Here is a 17,589-nt window from a genome sequence, read left to right on the forward strand (position 1 = left end):
AAGAACAAGTGAATGTTTAAAAGTGTTGATGTCCTCAAAGTCTGGTCACACTGCATTACTACACAACATTTTGGTAAAATGACAACACAATCGAGAGCCAGCTGTTAGCTGAGTGAACAGATAACAGCTTCCTCTGTGGTGTTGCTGCCCCGGTCCCCTTATGGGGAAACATGTACTTGCAGAAAAACTCAACAGTTTAGCTCGGAGCAATTCAACAATTGACCAAACAGACCTGTGAATGTGATTCTTACACCTTTTCAAATGTGTTTCACAACTTGTGAAAAACTGACTGCTCTCCTTCAAAAAACAACACCACCCATATTCAGCCCACATGCAGCTCTAGAGGCCCTGTGGACGGATCTGGCTGATAAAACAAGTGAGATGAAGTTACAGTGAATGCAGCCAATGTCCTTTAAAAAAAAAAAAAACTGCACTGTTCAGTGAATGTTTATTTTAAAAACTCCAGTGGGGCAGACCACATAGTGTGATCAACACGTATCTATAAGACCAGCTTTAATAACAACACTGCTATGATGCTGCTGTTACCGAGAACTGAAACCAGACTCTGCTCCGATTGTATCCTACTGAGAGACATTCCTTACAGCTCACAACAGCATAAATAAATAGACTTCACCCACTTTAGTTCTACACAAGTTAATTCCTGACCGAGTTCCCTGAAATAACTGCTCATGTACTTAGATGACACAGCTACCTTCTGAAGAGATCTCACAATTGATACGGCCAATTATGAGCTCTTTGAATGCATAAGGCTTAGAGACGCATTACAAAGATACAATTATTACGGCTAAATAAAAGCAGCCAGCTTGCAATTTGACGTGTGGATCAAACGACTCGTCATTAAACAAGGTTTACTGACAGAAATGATCACTGCAACACAGCAAATGGACAGAATCTCACAAATGTTCAGAATCTTAATCGCATTTCTGTTTGTAAACCTCCAACATAGTGAATGACTGCAAAAGATCCACATCCACGTCCAATGGACAAGCTTTCACGCTATGCAGAGTTGCAGATGTATATTGATCAGGGGGAATGTTTTGGTCCAGAGTGGACAGACAGAAGTGTGGGTGTGTAGGCGTTTTATCTCCCAGTTACCACAATCCCAAATATTGACACATTCCTTAACTCTGGTTGTGGTGTGCCTGCATGAAGCCGTCATACACACACGCAGAAATGCACACAGGTCGATAATTAACTTGGACTCTGAGGGCGGTCAAGAAGAGTATCACCCTAATCCAGTTAACTACTATATCCTGTCAACTGCTTACCACCAAGACATTTCACAATTGCAATGAAGGCATTTTTATTCAGTATTATTTTGCGCTTGAGTAGTCCACATCCATTATACTTCTCTACATAGTTGCTAGATGCTAATATCGCTTTTTAAAGACAAGCATGAAGCTAAACCTTAGCTAACCAAAGATGTGAGGAAAACGAACCTTCTGACATTAGACCCACAACCACTAATCCAACTGAATGTGTTTCACACCAAAGGAAACTTCTCAAGGTTGTAGAATTTAATGTTAAGTTTAAAGGGCTTTTGGTCCTCTCAGACCACTATAACAAAGCACAAATGCACAAGATTCTCTTGAACTTTCTCAACCCCCTTCTGTTTTGCGTTTCAGAGATCTCTGAAGAAACACAAAAACAGGTCAAATTAGTTTTAGCCGGGGACATTTCCATTTCTTCAAGGTCCTGCCCCCCGTGTCACGTCTTAAGCCTGATGAGACTTGCTCTGCACTAGATAATTACTGACTTCATAAAACGTATATTACTCTCAGAGTTCTTGATCAAATTATAGGTCTACAGTCCTAGACTGTTTATGGGTGGAATCTGCAGTCAGGTTCAAGGGAATCATTAGGTCTACCACACAAAACTCTTTGTGACAACAGATAATTTACAGGGCTATAGCAGTTGCTCGGAGTGCTTGAAGATCCCATTTTAGATGGCCTGGACATTAACTCAACATGGCAGCACATCACAAGACCTCCCGAACCAGACACAACAGAGGGGCTTTGTGTTGAACAGGAAGACTTCCCCAGCTCAAGGGAAACTTAAAGTATTTCATCAAGTCTAGTCAAATGTAACTTAAGTCTATATTACTAAGTCATATTAAGACACAATGCTCACATCATGGAGTGATGAGATACTGTATGTGAATTATTGTCTGAGAAGACTGGGACTGTGATCCAACTTTACACCACCATATGCACCGTACACTTTCAAACAAACAGAAGGTCACCGTCACAGTAAACGTATCTTGTTAAAAAACAGTAAAGTACTAACATCTTGTCAATGGTTCCCGTATGCCCTACTGTAACACTGACAACCTGTAGTATTTGGTTGTGGGAAGTCATGGCTTCGAAAAAAAAAACTGAATAACTGCCCCAGGATGACTGCAATTCATCTAAATGACCAAGTGTGTCACCTACCACTGTGTTTAGCCATAATGGCAACATGCATCAAAACATCCCCTCTAATCATGGCCACCCAATCAATTAATCTGATGCTCTAAATGGCTTTTTGAAGCGCCAACTCCTTAAGTCTATCACTGTACACTGTACAGGAGAATAAGCAGAGCAACAATGCAAGGTGTTCTCATGCAAACATAAGCCTTGGACCTACACTTCTTCTAGAGTGATTACCATTTCCGGGAATAACATAACGTGGAATTTCTCCCCCTTTGCCCACATCATCCTCCCTTCTCTGCTCTTACCTTGAGATATGAAGCTTAGCTACAATCCAGAGTTTAGCGCCTCAGGCATCGGAGCAGGGTGATTCATTCTCTCTGCTCCTCAGAATATGTGGGCAGTGTGGGAGAGCTGGAGGGTTTGGGGTGGGGGTGGTGGAGCTGATACTGTCACATGCTCCACAAATATTGTTTTCTGTAGGCCCAAGGAGTATGTAATCTGTCTCTATACACATCATCCAGACTGGGGGATGCGAAGAGCCTATTTTACTTTATGTCTGGATTTCGGGGTTCAGAACACTGTTGTTCATTACTCTCTAGACCCAGGAGATACATGCCGAGACCCTGGCCAATCAGACCAGTAATCAGTCACTATCAAGGGAGAAAAGAAAAGCCTTGATTTCAACAACCATGATCAAGTGATCGTCTGTCCACACATTTCACAGGGATCCTTATTGTAATGGGTTTTTCCCCCTACTTGGCTGAATCTTTCTGCACCCAGTCAACTTACAATACCTGTGATGCATGAATAAATAAGATCCCCACCAGCATTAATGCACATTAACATGTATATCACCGCTGATTACTGCTGTGAAATGTTCCTAAACAAATTACTCCCAGTGGCCTTTTGTGTGGCCCCCTAAATACCAATGGTCTTTTATCCTCTAGTCACGGCTGAAATCACAATCATGATAAGACCATAAAAGCCTTGAGACAGCGAAATATGAGACAGATTTGTATTCCCAAGCTACGTGAGACGTCACTCTTTTTTGGCTTAACAAAGTGAGCGGCATCCTATTGCTGAAGCTTATAGTTCTTAGAGTGCTTTGTGATGTTGTCCTGCTCAGCACAGACTGTCAGCTCAGCGCTTCTGCCCAGACACCTGGTGACCCTGTGCCCCTGGGCTCTGTGGCGCACCGCTGCTGGCCACCTGCAGCATCAGCATTCAGGGAGCAGCAGACTCAATGGGCCCTCTGTCCCAGAGGGGAGGACTTTGTGTTGAGTCCTGCTGATAAGCTGCATAAACAGCTCTGTCGATAAGAGCCTCAGTTTTGGGTGAAAACACTTCCCTATCAAAAATGACCCGATTATTCAACAGATTTGGACTGAAACAGATATTATTTAAAGGATATATGATGGACCCTTACACTAAAATGCAGACAATACTGGCAGTTCAACAATATTTTACAAATTATCTGATGTATGATATGTGGTGCCCTCTGTGATGAAAGGCATTAAATGTTTGTCCAAAGTCCACTTGTCTGGTTCAGCATGAGTGCTTTTTAACCCCCCCAACAGCATGTTTACATTTGTCTAGTGTTGTCTATAAGCACTCAAGAAACTCAGAACTTTTGCTGAATCATTTGATGGCACAGAATTTTGTTTAATGATTAGAGGATAACAATATTTGTAAGATCCAGCTAATGGGTGGAACCTTAACAACTTTTCAAATTTCAGTAGAACTGACGTTATGAACCCATAGGGCTGTCCTGGTTCATGTCTAATAATGCATACCAATGCAGCGACCACGGTTCAACCCAGGTTGATTTTATGTAAGCATGGTTCTTTAGTAGTGCAGCAGTAGCGCGCAGTTGTTGTCACACCAACAACGGAACCCCGCGCACTTTGACCTTGAGGAAAAAGTGCAGTGAATACAAAACCACATCCTACTCTTCACAACAGCCTTTCCAGACCTAAGGGGTTCTTCTGTGAGAAACCCACTGGACTCTTCCGGAATTTTAATCCTGTAACCTCGCGTCTATTTACATATCCTTACATATTGGCCAGTTTTATGTATCCAATGTGTGTCATTTAGACATCGAGGCTATTGTTACTGGCTCAATTCAAATGCTTTAGAGTGCTGCCATATACGTAACTTAGCTTACCTTAAATTCCACGGATAACTGAGGAGTGTATTCCAGAGTCCATAGCGCCCTAACAAGAGACGCCAACTGCTCGGTCACCTCTCCCTGGGCAGACTGCACGTCTTCAGTCTTTACAATTCCATTGATTCTCCTTTCACTGAAATCCAATTTGTACCGTTCAAGGCAAAGGTATTCCGCCAGTAAATCGGTATTACTTAAACACTGTACAACTGCATTCATGAAGCAAGTGTTTCCGTGGTTTTTCAAACCAAGGACACCTGGAGTTTTGTCCCCGTAAGACAAGGACAATCTTTCTTTGAGGGAGTTACGGGATGAAACCGTGAAACTTTTTTTCGTCAATCGCTCGGACGCGACCTGGATGTCCTCTTTCATATATCCTGAGTTCGCACTGAGCGTGCAAGGTGTACCGTCCCGAAATCCCCCGTCATCATCTTCTCCATCCCCCGGTTCAGCGTCCCCGACATGAGCCCATGTGCCCAAAGTTTTCAGAATTTTATTCATAAGACTTCCCACTGACTTGAAAGATTTCTTTCGAAACAACTTTGCTGCAGTTTGTTTCTTCTCTTTGTTCTTCGCGGTCTTGGTTTTCATTGATTCGTCTTTTGCTTTGGTCTCTCTCGTATCCATTACTATCCGAAGAGCCTTCACTACTCACAGAGAGAAAATCTGAGGCAGTTCTGGGGAAAGCTTCTCCACCTGTCTGCAGTTAAGGTCTTTCAGCCAAAAAGCGGGACAGCACGGGCAGAGGTTTAACTATGATGGCACGGACAAACGGTGCCAAGGCACGGGGGAAAACAGCCATGAACATTTCCACGTCTCGAGCATTCCGACAGTTCAGACTCGCTGGAGCTGTCATTCTCTGCGCGCGAGAGGGACGCCGCGCCCAGTGTTTGCACGTAGTGATCCTCCCGCTGATCACGCTCGCAGTTGGAGGTTTTTGTAAAGCGCGCTGAACTGGCAGTAGGCTTCACCTAGCTACATTTCACCTCAGGCCAAGCACGAAAACATCCCCCCACTCAATTTAACAGTTAACCATTTAAAGGCACTAAATTGGTTACGCACTATATCACACAAAATTAAATGCTTTGATTTTCTCGGTCTATTGAAGCGAGAATATTTTCAAGAGTACAACGTCATATGTTTGGCTACAATTGTTACAGTAGTTGGAAGTGTTTAACAGTTGCACACTGAGCCCTCTGCTGTTGTGTAATATGTGAGATTGTCTCATTGCTCAAATTTCAACTGATTAAATGTACTCACAGGTGACAGCAATTTAGGCTGTAATGAATCAAGTCTACAGAAAATAAATGAACAAAAGTCAAACCATTTATAGAGATTAGAGGAAAAAAAACAGAAGTGTCTCAAGAACAGTTCTCCAATGTTTGGTACGAAAATATAATAATAATATTTCAAATGACAAGTGAGTAAACTGGTAAGACCAGCCATACTTCTTCTGTTCATGAGTCCCCTTTTGAACTCAGTTTAAGACCAGTACTCAGTGAGCAGGTTGAGGGTACCTCCACCTCAGCACTCCTCCATCTGAACTGGTGCTGATAATGTACTTGTTGTTGGAGCAGATTTTAACACTGGTGATGCAGCCACTGTGTCCGATACCCACATGCGTCATGTCTCCATTGTCATATCCCCACAACTTCACCAGCTTGTCACCTCCCCCTGTATGCAGGATGACATTATAACACCTCATCACTATTTCTCTACCTATAGGCATGGCAGACAGAGTTGGAAAAGTGTTACTTTTAAAGAAAGTAATCCAAGGTTACTGAAGCCTCCAAGCTCACAGGGGCCTGCCTGGGGTTTGTACTAAAAAATGCCTCTAAGTAAAATAAGGATAATGCAACAGTGGGGTTTTCCACTCCTTTAAGAATTTGAAACATCATCAGGTCTGCATGTCAAATCTACTTTGTGTGTCTATTTTGAACATGTGCAGAGTCAATGAATATGAAAAGAGAACACATTCACCATACCTGTCACAAAATGCTTTCCATCCAGGGTGATGTGCATGCCATTGATGGCACCGGAGAGAGCTCCTTCCAACATCCGGATGGCAGACCCATCATATACCTCCCAATAAGCAATCTATCAAGAGACATTCCACACAGCATGTAACCCACAAATACATACATCACCAACAAATATAAAATGACATGTTTCCGTATAAGTATAGTATAGTAGTCGACCCAGTATAATCTACTACAAGGCCTCTTCTATGTTTTACTGCTCAACAGGAAGTGCACCAAGGGGCACCAAAAAATAAATGCATAAAAATAAATTCAAATAGATAATAATAATTTACTATCTACCTTTCAGACGACTCCACCATTAAACCGATATAGGTTATACACTCTATATTTCACTGACATAATAATATTAGGAATTGTGGTGCCCCTTTATCTCCCTGTGGTTTGTTTTGATTGTACCAGACAAGCCCTCATAGTGACAATATGAAGGCTATAGGCAAAAATTTACGGAAGACAAAGGCAAAGGTGGAAAAGCAACCAGAGTCGAGAGCAGAAGAGAAAATGAAAAAAAATGAAAAACTGTGGGATGATGCTCTTACTTCTTGCATGTTTGAAAGTGTTAATTCTTAAAATAGTGGAACATTTGCCTAGGCTGCATACCAGGCAAGAAACGTCCAAGTTTAACAGCCAATGTTAGAAAGCTTAGTCTATGGGGCAAAGAACTAATGCTAGCCAGCATTTAAATTTGTGAGTGTGTGGGTTATTAAGTCAGATTAATACGCCATTCATTGAAAGGCTAGCCCACACAACAGTCTCTCCTGCTACATATGTAACTTCAGCATCTCTTCTAATCTGTCATTCCTAAAAGTAAAGCATGAGTTGTAGCACTCCTAAACTCAAAGACACAGCTGAAGGATATGGAACCGGCAAAGACAACAGCAGAAGTCAAAGAAGCATGTAGACTGACAAGGTAGAGGGATATCACAAAATTGTCCACATATATGACTTTGCATAGTTTTATTTATTGTGATATGGGAGATGAACGCTAACATAGCCAAAAATAAAATTAAAAAAAGAATGACACATTTTAATTTTGCTGAAATACTGCTTGCGTTGTCAGCCCACATACAAAAAGCGTTGTGGAGTATGTGTAATCTAATAAAATGATGTCAGCAACATGCTTAATATACATTGGACAGTGTCATTTATTTCAAGATAGCCGAGTTAGGTTTTCAAGGTGGCCTGGTTAATCTCTCTTTTTCTCTTCCTATCCTCCGACAACATCTTTCTCAGCTTCTTTGTCGCCTCTACCATGATGTCCATACAGACTTCCTCTTACTGTATATAGGTTTAGTTGCACATGCAACATGCACATGGGTTTAGTTGTTGTTGTATGAGGTGGTGCCATGAAGCATTACGTAGTTCTCGCGAGAGGCCTCACGCCCTATACCTCAAAGTTACATAGTGCATACTAGGCGCACCAGGCGTGCCGTGGCAGTGGCACAGATGCTGTTCTCCGTACTACAAGTCAGTTCACCACCAAAATGATTTTGAAGCTGTTATTTTAAGGTAAAATTGTTGCATTATGTTACTTTAACATAAGGGGATATATAGTGTGCGTCAGCATGTAACAGCAACAGAGAACTTATTTCTGGACTGCAAACTGCTGTCTTCAGTTTCTCATAATGAGTTCTCCATATGCAAATTAAAGCTGGATGTGTCTGTCAAACCAAACAAAATGCCGTGCTTAAGAACATGTTTGTGCCTCTGAATGTGCCCGTGATTGTCTCTTGGGTCGGCAACTGTCTCCTTCTGAGGCTGGCCTCCTATTGCAATTGTTATTTGAAGTTATTTTTAGAAAGAACCTAACTTTAGTTTTAAAACACAGATCCCGCTTCTCACTGTGCTGCTATCTTGGTAATTAGGAACACAAAATATGTAGGAAATAGCATTTTTATTGTCAATGCTGGTATGCTTGCCATCCTCGAGCCACATCTTTAGTTTGAATGACTGTAATGTTTGCATGGTGCCTACTGCCACAGTAGCTTTCTCATCTACATAAGCGTAATAAAAGCACAACGGTTTGGCTCAAACCAGAGGCCAAAGAGGCCAAGGTCATTCTTTACAGAGATTTTGCTCTTCTTATAGGGAAAAACAGTGAGCAGAAGCAGACACTTGAGTTGTTTCAGGTTTTTCTCCGCATTTCCTGGGCTTTGTGTGGGACTTTAAGATGAAGCACCAGCAAGAAACCTGAACCTGGTTGGCCCGTTTTACTCTGTTGTTTGTTTGACTGCTTTTGTGATGTTTTCATCAGTGCTACTATTACTACTGTCTAAAGGATATAGATAATTTAATTAAACTATATTGTTATTATAGATGTTTACTTTGAAGATGCATACCCATAAACAGGATGAGCTTTTGAGGAGGGCACATTTACATACAAATGATAGTAATTTACCTTTCTGTCTGTGCCACTGGTGATGATCTGATACTCGTCAGGATGGTAGCAAACAGTTTTGAACAAAGTGTTGGCCAACACCATCTGATTTCTGACAAAACGTCTGCAGGGATAGTATGCCAATGTCAGAACTTATGTAAAATTATGAGACACAATCAGCATAGAGTATGTACTGAGCCCATTACCATTACCTCAACAATTCAACTAGATGTGAGTGACACCAGCACCAAGATTATAGGTCCAAGAACTAGAAAATTGCTTTAATCTATCAGACAGCCTCAATGAAAGCATTTTTAGATTAATTGCGCTAAAAAACAAATCTGTCCAGGTTATCAAGCTCTTTTTTTTACACCTGTCATAAGTCTTGTTACACAAGTAACTGAACATAGCTGAAACCACACTGGAAAAAAATTACTAATTAACAGATAACATCAGACTAATAACATCAATGTTGTGGCTTCAAAAGACATCAGTCGGTCAGTAATGCGCAAAGTCGCCATTTCACTCACACTAGATCCCAGATGATACAGGCACCATCTGAGCTCGCCGTGACACACTCCTTGTCATTGCTCTTGATCTTAATGCAGTTGACTGAAGCGGTATGCTCCTTCATGATCTCCAGTAGTGTGTGTGAGTCTGTCAGGATTTTCCACACCCGAACCTTCTCTCAAAACCACAAATCCATTAATCAGTTTAGGCTATGTGGTGCATTACATTATGCTATCTACATTATCGCATCATTGTGAGGGGCTATGACAATAAAACAAAATATCAAGGATCAAAGACAGTCCAAACACAACAGCAATGAGGTACTGGTATTCAGACACGGTAGGAGTTAGGCATAACCTCACAACTAGGGTCAGAGCGTTTAGTAGTATTTCAAAGCAAAATAGATGCATGAACACAATGTCATCACATTTTCAATGAAGTTGGACACAAACAGGACACAAACAGCCTCACCTGCCCCTCGCCACCCCCACTGACGATCCTGCTACTGTCCTTGGTGATAGCAATGGCAGTTACCCCCATGCTGTGGGCGTTATTCACCATTAACTTCAGCTTCCCTGTTTCAGGTGTGAAGCCTCGAATCTTCCCATCATTCCAGGCTGGAGGGACATATTCCACCATGTGAGTTGCCAGCGATTCCACCATGTGAGTTCATGTGACTATTTGCTTACTTGGCAGATAATGTTACACAATAGAGCTTTCCCTGAGGCATTTGCATAAGGACTCAATCTAGAAATTAAGTGACATTCTAACCAACAAATAATCTCATATTCATATTCTTCATATTCATAATACTGGCAATAATATGTACGTAGGAGCTGCTGACCATTGCACTAGTCTGTCAAAGGTGAGAGACACCACTCCAGGACAACAGAGACTACTGGAAAGCCTGCGAGATAGGGACCCTACCACTGATAATGCTTGTGCCATCTGTTGTGAAACTGATGGCATTGCAAGTCATGTTGGGAACAGAGATCCGCAGCATCTCCTTGGACAATTCAGTGTGCCACACTCTGATGTCGCTCCCTGAGCAGGTGGCAAAGAGCTCAGAGGAACCACTAAGAGAAGGAAACAGTTCAGCTCACAATAAGTCATACCACTTTAAGGACTGCTTAAGCTTTGCATGTTCTTACGGGTATCACGTCCGCAATAGCACAAAACATTGCATATTATCGTATTGAATTTAGCTGCAAACACTTTGTTCTTAGTCAGCAAATTGTTCTGAGCAGTAAATATGGCATACTGCTGCACCACTGCATGCAGGTCAATGCATATGGGAGTGAGGTATACATTTAGGCTGAGATCAACTGAATTTCACCATTTGCCACTGCAACCACAACAATGACAGAACATCTGCTGCTTAATGTATGTGACAACAACTGATGATTCAGTCTGATCACACACACACACACACACACACACACACACACACACACACACACACACACACACACACACACACACACACACACACACACAAACACACACACACACACACTCCCCAAACACCCTTTGTTACCTCCCCAGGGTCCCCAAATACATCTTGCACTGAAAACCTGTTCCACCTGCACCTGCATATTCTGTCCTACAGCACCCTCTTGTGGCCAAAGACACTGTATTCCAGGCAACAAACGGGACATCAGGTCAAGTAACCTTTTGTATCACCAAAACAACAGGATACATCAAAGACTGACGTCCTATTCAGCACAAAAAGCACTCACTGGGGAAAAGCGGCATCCACGACTGCACTGCTGTGACTGGTGGCGATGACTTCTTCCTTGAAGTCCACGTAGTTAAAGCGGTACATCTGAGAAGCCTCTGTGCCCACAAAGAACTGCTGACCCTCGCCCCGCAGGGTGACGGAGGTCACCCCACCCTCCAGCTGCACCCGTCTGAAAGAGGTGGACACTGTCTGAGTCCGAGGCTTCAAATGCTTCACTGATTCACACATACAGTGACCACCTAACCCGCTCAATTACCACCTAAAGCTGTACTTCTGACTACTTTCTCATGAGTGTCACAGATTCAGGTGATTGACAACAAATATGAAAAAAGATTGGTCATTTCTGAGTGAAAATGGCAAATAGCCTAGTTTACTACAGTTTAATGTCTGGATGACGGTTGTCATGATCCAGTGGTCTAATACTTACTTCAAAGTTTTAAAGTTGGACTTAGAGCACAGGGTAATTATGCCATCTCCTGACCCAACCAACAAGTCACCTGTTATTAGTTCTTTCATAGCATTCACTCCCTGGAGAAAAAATGAAAATGAATGAATGACACAAAGTAAGGGCATTTACTCACAAATATAAAATGTCAATACATGAGAATGACAGAATCAGAAACCCAAATATAAATCTTGAAAGAGAGATGTCTCACTTTGATGAATTTTTGTTTCACAGGACCAACGCTGTTAAGAAGCCTGGTCTTCAGGTTAAATTTCAGTATGTCACCGCTGGTTGTGCCACAGTAGAAATAGGTATCATCTTGACTGATCTGGAAGTGAATTGATTAAAAACAGATACAAATGGTTACTGTAGACAAAAGATGCAATTCTGAGAATCTGAAAAAATTGTGCACACATCAGTGTCATCTTGTTTAGCCCACCTCAACACACTTGACAATCCTCTTCAGTTGGCCACTCTGACACTCTGATGCCCGAATTTTTCTGTTGGCAAGATCTAGTTCCCAAACTCGAACAGTTCCACTAATTGAAGAAGAAATGACAATTTTGGTTGGGTGAGGCTGATTGACAGACACCGACTTCCTAATGGAAGTTTTTGGCCACTTCATTCATATGACAATGCAATATGGAAAGTGGCACTGCAATCCTCGATCCTTTGAATTATTATGATTCAAAATTAGAATGAACATGTAATGAATTGGATATCATATTTCCATGTATTATTTTGGTCTCTTTATTCTAATGGCAATGTATAAACAGCGAAACATCGAAATTTGGTGTCAAAATTAAACTGAGAATTCAGTCCGTCAGGCATCTCATCAAGGCGGGTCTTCAGTTAAGATGTCACTTCTTTATTTAGTAACTTGGTTCACTTCGAATACCCTCCTGCCGCTGTAAATGGGAAACAAACATAGTGGTTCGCGCCGAACCATAAACAATTCCAGCCAACCAACGTGTTGCTTCAGGAGCCCGGAAGGGAGGGAGATAATTTGATTGCTATTGAAGTCAAGTATTAACAATCTTTCGCCATAATCGCAGCGCTGCTTTGAATGGATTCAAGTGAAGTTTTAAAATAAGTAATTCAAATTGAATTAAGGATTGCCTTGCCACTTTGCATATCACATTGCTAATTGCAAAATGCATTTTCTAATTGCATGACAAAATTGCACATTGAATTGGCAATTGCAAAATGCATTGCCATTTAAATAAAGAGGTAAAAAAAAACGTCCATACTTCTTTATACCTTGAATCTTACTTTATGAGGTAAGATAACATTGTCTTGATTTCAGTGTATCATGTATTTCAGTCTGTTTCTCACAACATAACAGGTGTCTTACTTGCCGGCAGACACAAACACATCATCTGTGTTATTGCAGAACTGCACAGTCAGGCACTGGCCAGACCTGATGGCCGATGCAGGGCTGCCACAAATGGCCTCTTTGGTCTCCACATTCCACACAACCACACTGCAATTACATGTATTTCATTAGTGTACAGTTCACTTTGTAATACTATTTTCTGTTTTGTGAATCTTAGCAGTATAACAGTGATATTACCAATACAGGTTACACAGCCTCTCATCATTTATTAAAAAAAAACTGTGTAGACTTACTTGTTGTCATCTTGGCCCCCAAGGGTTAATAGGTACTTTTCACCTGGAGAAAACGCTAGTGCTTCAACTTTTGCCTTGTGCAACTGAACACGAGCATGAATACCCTTCTTTGAAAAATCCCAGATGATGACGTCTGCCTAGAGTACAGAGGAAGTAAGATTCAACAAAACTTGCTGTAACCAAATTGAATAGCTTATCAACATATCCGCAGCTAATCAACATACCTTGAACCCCATGAAAGTGACCTGTCCAGAGGCCAGATATCTTCCACTTTTTGACACAGTGACGCAAGAAACATTGTTTGTATGGCCGTAAAGAATATCCTGCTTATTGGTGAGTAGGCTTTTTATTATGATATTGCACCCAAGGCAGTAAATGAGATGCTCCCTGTCTGGATGTGCAACCATTCCAGAAACGATGTGTCCTGGGATAAAGAACAGAGGTAACAGTAGTTCAAGCCATTACTCCTCTATGGAACATTTATTTCGTTATTTCAAAGGATATGAAATCAATTGTTTGTCTAGTTGAATGAATACAGTACGGGCATTTAGTTGAACCTGAAACAATAAACGTTGGTTTGTTCAAATGTAACACAACAGCTTGAAAGCTAATGTTGAAGCTGAAATTAGCTTTAAAGCTAACGTTAAGCTTATGTTAACATTAAACGGAAACTATTCGACAGTAACTTTAAACCATTTTGAAATGATCAGACACAATTTTAGAAAGCGGCTATCGATACCATCGACCAATGTTCTTTCTTATGATATATCACCACAGCTAGCTGTCTAGCTAGCATACCACTGTTAAAATACATAAGTAGGCACACAGCCGTTTACCATTGCCTTAACTTGCTAGTTAGCGTCACCTAACAGTTAATGTTACTGGAAGTGCGAAAATGCAGGTGTCAATGTGTTTTTACCATTAAATCCTATAACAACTTCAAGTTCAAGTTGTGCAGCTTCTTCTGAATCTCCATCCATGGCAATGAGGTCTTTATATTGATCTGTATAACGTTATTTGTTTTTATCAGGATATTCCAAATCAATTGAACGAAACAGATAGCTAGCTAGGCTAAGATGATTTTCGGAGTAACCTAGCAACGATGCTTGAGATAGAATCAAGTTCATCCTGTTTAGGAAGGCCCAATGACTGCATCATGCCCTCGCGTATAGGCCTTCTGTGAAACCCTACACTATGTTCTGCACCCATATCCTTGTGACAGACAACCTCTGACTTACTTTTGCATTTTGCATAATATGCTATGTCCTTCTGACCTCACCACATATTTGCAAAGGTGAGAGGTCACTCTTACATGCCAGGATCTTAATCAGGGTCACATCCGTCCAAGACCACCCAACTCTGTGTGATGCCTATTCATGCCAGCTTGTGCGAGGTAGCACTTCAGTTGAGTTATGGTTGGAAAATGAAGGGTGGACGCCATAAACTCATGTCTTGCATGCAGCTGGGCAGTTGTCTTCTTCTTGATGAAGAATCGATCCTTTGAGTAGAAAAGCACTGATGGGCTCGCCGAACACTGAGGTCCTTATGTGTGCCTGGTGGAAAAATGTTGCACATTATTAGCACTGACATGGCATCACTTCTGTTTTATGATTTGTTGAACCGCTTGAAGAAGTTGTAATTTTAGGAAAGAAGTACTATTATTTCTTGTGATAATAAAATGTTACTGTGTATAGTTTGTAGCATACACATAATGTTGGCCTGATTATGATTTAATCTAATAGCCCATTATATTACTTAATGTAATTTTGTTGGCCTGTTTGATACTAGAGGGTGCTCTGGAAATCTTTGCTGATAGCCAAGACTTCACCCATGAATGAATATCCTGAGGGGGGCAGTGTTTAGAAAGAAATGAGCCATCGATCAGTGCAGTGAGTCTGTTAGACAGTCATTCCAATTGCATGATAGCCATCAGTAAGCAATGGTCATCCGTGGCTACCAAACAAAAAGCACTCCCCTGTCTTACTTCTGTGACTCTTACCTCACTGTGAGTCATATCCTTTTACATCCGCTCAATTCACTGCTCTCTGGAAGAGGCTAATGATGATGAGAAAATAATGATAATGAGTAATAAATGGCTGTGATCAGCTAAGCAGTTCCACAAATCCAGATTTTAAGGGTATCAGAGACTTTGTTTTGACTTGATCCCCACATGGATAGCTTGGGCCGTCTCCAGTATGGCAGGTCCATTGTTAATCATTGGGGCGACATTACAAATTGGAGGCAGCCCCAACCGTGGAGGGAGTGAAAAACTCAGTGTGAGGTCTCTGTGTCAGCTGTGATGCTTTTACTCACGGCTGACTGATCTAAGCTTCCCCCTCTCTCTCTCTCTCTGTCCCTACCCGTTTTATGTGAAAGAATCAAATAGATGATGGGATAAAAGGGACACAACTCAGGAAATCTTTTCTGTTTGACCCAAGTTGTCGGTGCTGTGCCCGGCAACACTCCAGGATGACCGGGCTTTTAGAACTGCCTGATAGGCTCAGCAGGCGCACAGTGGGTCATTAATGGGATAAGCATTTAATCTTCACATTAAACTAAATAAACCCTGCAGTTACAGAACCATATCTGAACCTAGTGCTGGCTCCTCTCCTCAACCACAGGATTCATAGTAAGGGATTTGCGCATGAAGTAAAAAAAAAAAAAACAATTTGAATTATGTGAACATTGTTGGAACATTTTCAATTGAGTAGCTTATCCTTTGGAATGTACTGCTATTTACTCCAGGTTTTGTGAAAGTTTGGTCCATAAAGCACCATCTAGAAAGCATGATGTTTAAAAATATGATTTATCGGCAGGTAGGTACATAAAGAGGGAGAGACTCCAGGAACCAAGAATAAAAAAATGTCTTCATGTTTGTTTTAAACCCTATTCAAAAATGATCTTGTACTTTTTGCTCATTATCTCACATAGTACCAGGCGTTCCTATGAGACCTTCACATGCTAAGACAGCATCTCAGGTCTCTCAAGAGGACCACAAGAGCATGTGGAATTCTTTTTTCTTTCCTTTCTTCTTCTTTTTCTTAAGTTCCTTAGTCCTTGCCATGGCAAAGTGTTGCCCTGGTATGCAGCTTCTATTGATGAACACGCACATGCATGAGAACCGCATTTGTAATGAATCTCTCACAAGCCCTTCACTGCTCTCTCACATCATCATTGCTGAAGAGCCCTCGCAGATTTGCTTTCCAAAATGAGGACTGACAGATTTATTTGCTATTTATTTTTATTTCAAGAAACAAATTATTTGGGAAAGCTGTGGAATTGTAACAAAAATGCCATAAGGGTTGCAGATGTGATCCGTTCTGAAATCACACACATTTGTGCAAACTAATTTTTCTGATAGCCACTTCGTGTTTATCATGGCACGGGGGCTTCCAGTGGGATTCAGGTCTGGCCTGCCAACACAGCTGTGTATTCGGCCAGAATATAGGCAGTGTGCAGTATATTGTGTACAGTGTAACAGAATCCTAGAGCTCCCTGAATAAATAAAAACATGCAGTCGCATTACCCACTTCATCCTCTTATTACCTACCTGAGACTTACGGACATGCTACATTTTGTGGTTGTGGTTGTGGCTATGGGGGGCCGAAACAAAACAGGTTCTTGGCTGATTTGTTGAAATAAACCAGAGGTTTACTTTGCCCTTTTCTCCTACAGTGGGCATCAGCAAAGCATGCTGCACTGCCAGTGTCCCTGGGGATGACCATGAATGAAACCAGCAGTTTACTGCAGCACAGTGTTCCTCAGTGCTGGTGTTTACCGTAGCATAGTCAGATCTAGTCATTGCAGAATAGCAAGGCCCAAGGTCACTAATAGTATCTGCACAATTTGTCTTGGATATGCAAACTGCGTTCTTCCTCCGTAGGGAATAGGGTAGCTTTTATTGCTCATCGGTTGAAGTGGAAGGGCAAGAGTTACTCACATGCTGCCTAATCTTCACACGTGGACCTCACAGACTTTGACTTTGACATTGTCCATAAGAGATTCTACACCACCACAGGATGCGTTGAGTGTCCATGTATTTGTATCGTATATGTATGTACTGAATCTTGTTCTGACACTGAACATGCCCATCGTCCAGACACACACGGACTGTTGTCTATGAGTACACTGTGAAGTTTAAGATGTTGAAGTGCATGGTCGTATAAGTGGAGCAGGCGCACAAAGTCAGAGAGACACAGACCAGAGAACATGTCAGAAACTCAATCACTGTAATGAAGGTAGGAGCCTGTGA

At 41.6% G+C, this 17,589-nt stretch overlaps 2 protein-coding genes across 2 annotated transcripts in view; both read right to left on the reverse strand.

Moving 5' to 3' along the window:
• Nucleotides 1-5,703, reverse strand: part of usp43b (ubiquitin specific peptidase 43b) — a 60,938-nt gene extending 55,235 nt beyond the window's left edge. Inside the window, exon 1 of the mRNA XM_031571530.2 lies at nt 4,597-5,703. Within this exon, the coding sequence (XP_031427390.1) occupies nt 4,597-5,223 (627 nt within the window). The 5' untranslated portion in view covers nt 5,224-5,703. The remainder of the gene's footprint in view (nt 1-4,596) is intronic.
• A 220-nt stretch (nt 5,704-5,923) lies between these two features.
• On the reverse strand, nt 5,924-13,886 carry LOC105898827 (cilia- and flagella-associated protein 52-like). Its single transcript, XM_031568786.2, has 13 exons — nt 13,562-13,886; nt 13,338-13,474; nt 13,063-13,191; nt 12,148-12,247; nt 11,920-12,036; nt 11,691-11,791; nt 11,262-11,432; nt 10,450-10,598; nt 9,994-10,139; nt 9,543-9,694; nt 9,034-9,136; nt 6,582-6,693; nt 5,924-6,270 (listed from the first exon to the last, which is right to left on the reverse strand). The coding sequence occupies exons 1-13, from the start codon at nt 13,742-13,744 to the stop codon at nt 6,092-6,094; spliced, it is 1,779 nt and encodes a 592-aa protein (XP_031424646.1). The 5' UTR covers nt 13,745-13,886; the 3' UTR covers nt 5,924-6,091.
• Nucleotides 13,887-17,589: the final 3,703 nt, after the last annotated feature.

The sequence above is a fragment of the Clupea harengus genome, chromosome 1 (assembly GCF_900700415.2).
Source record: "Clupea harengus chromosome 1, Ch_v2.0.2, whole genome shotgun sequence".
NCBI classification, from domain to species: domain Eukaryota; kingdom Metazoa; phylum Chordata; class Actinopteri; order Clupeiformes; family Clupeidae; genus Clupea; species Clupea harengus.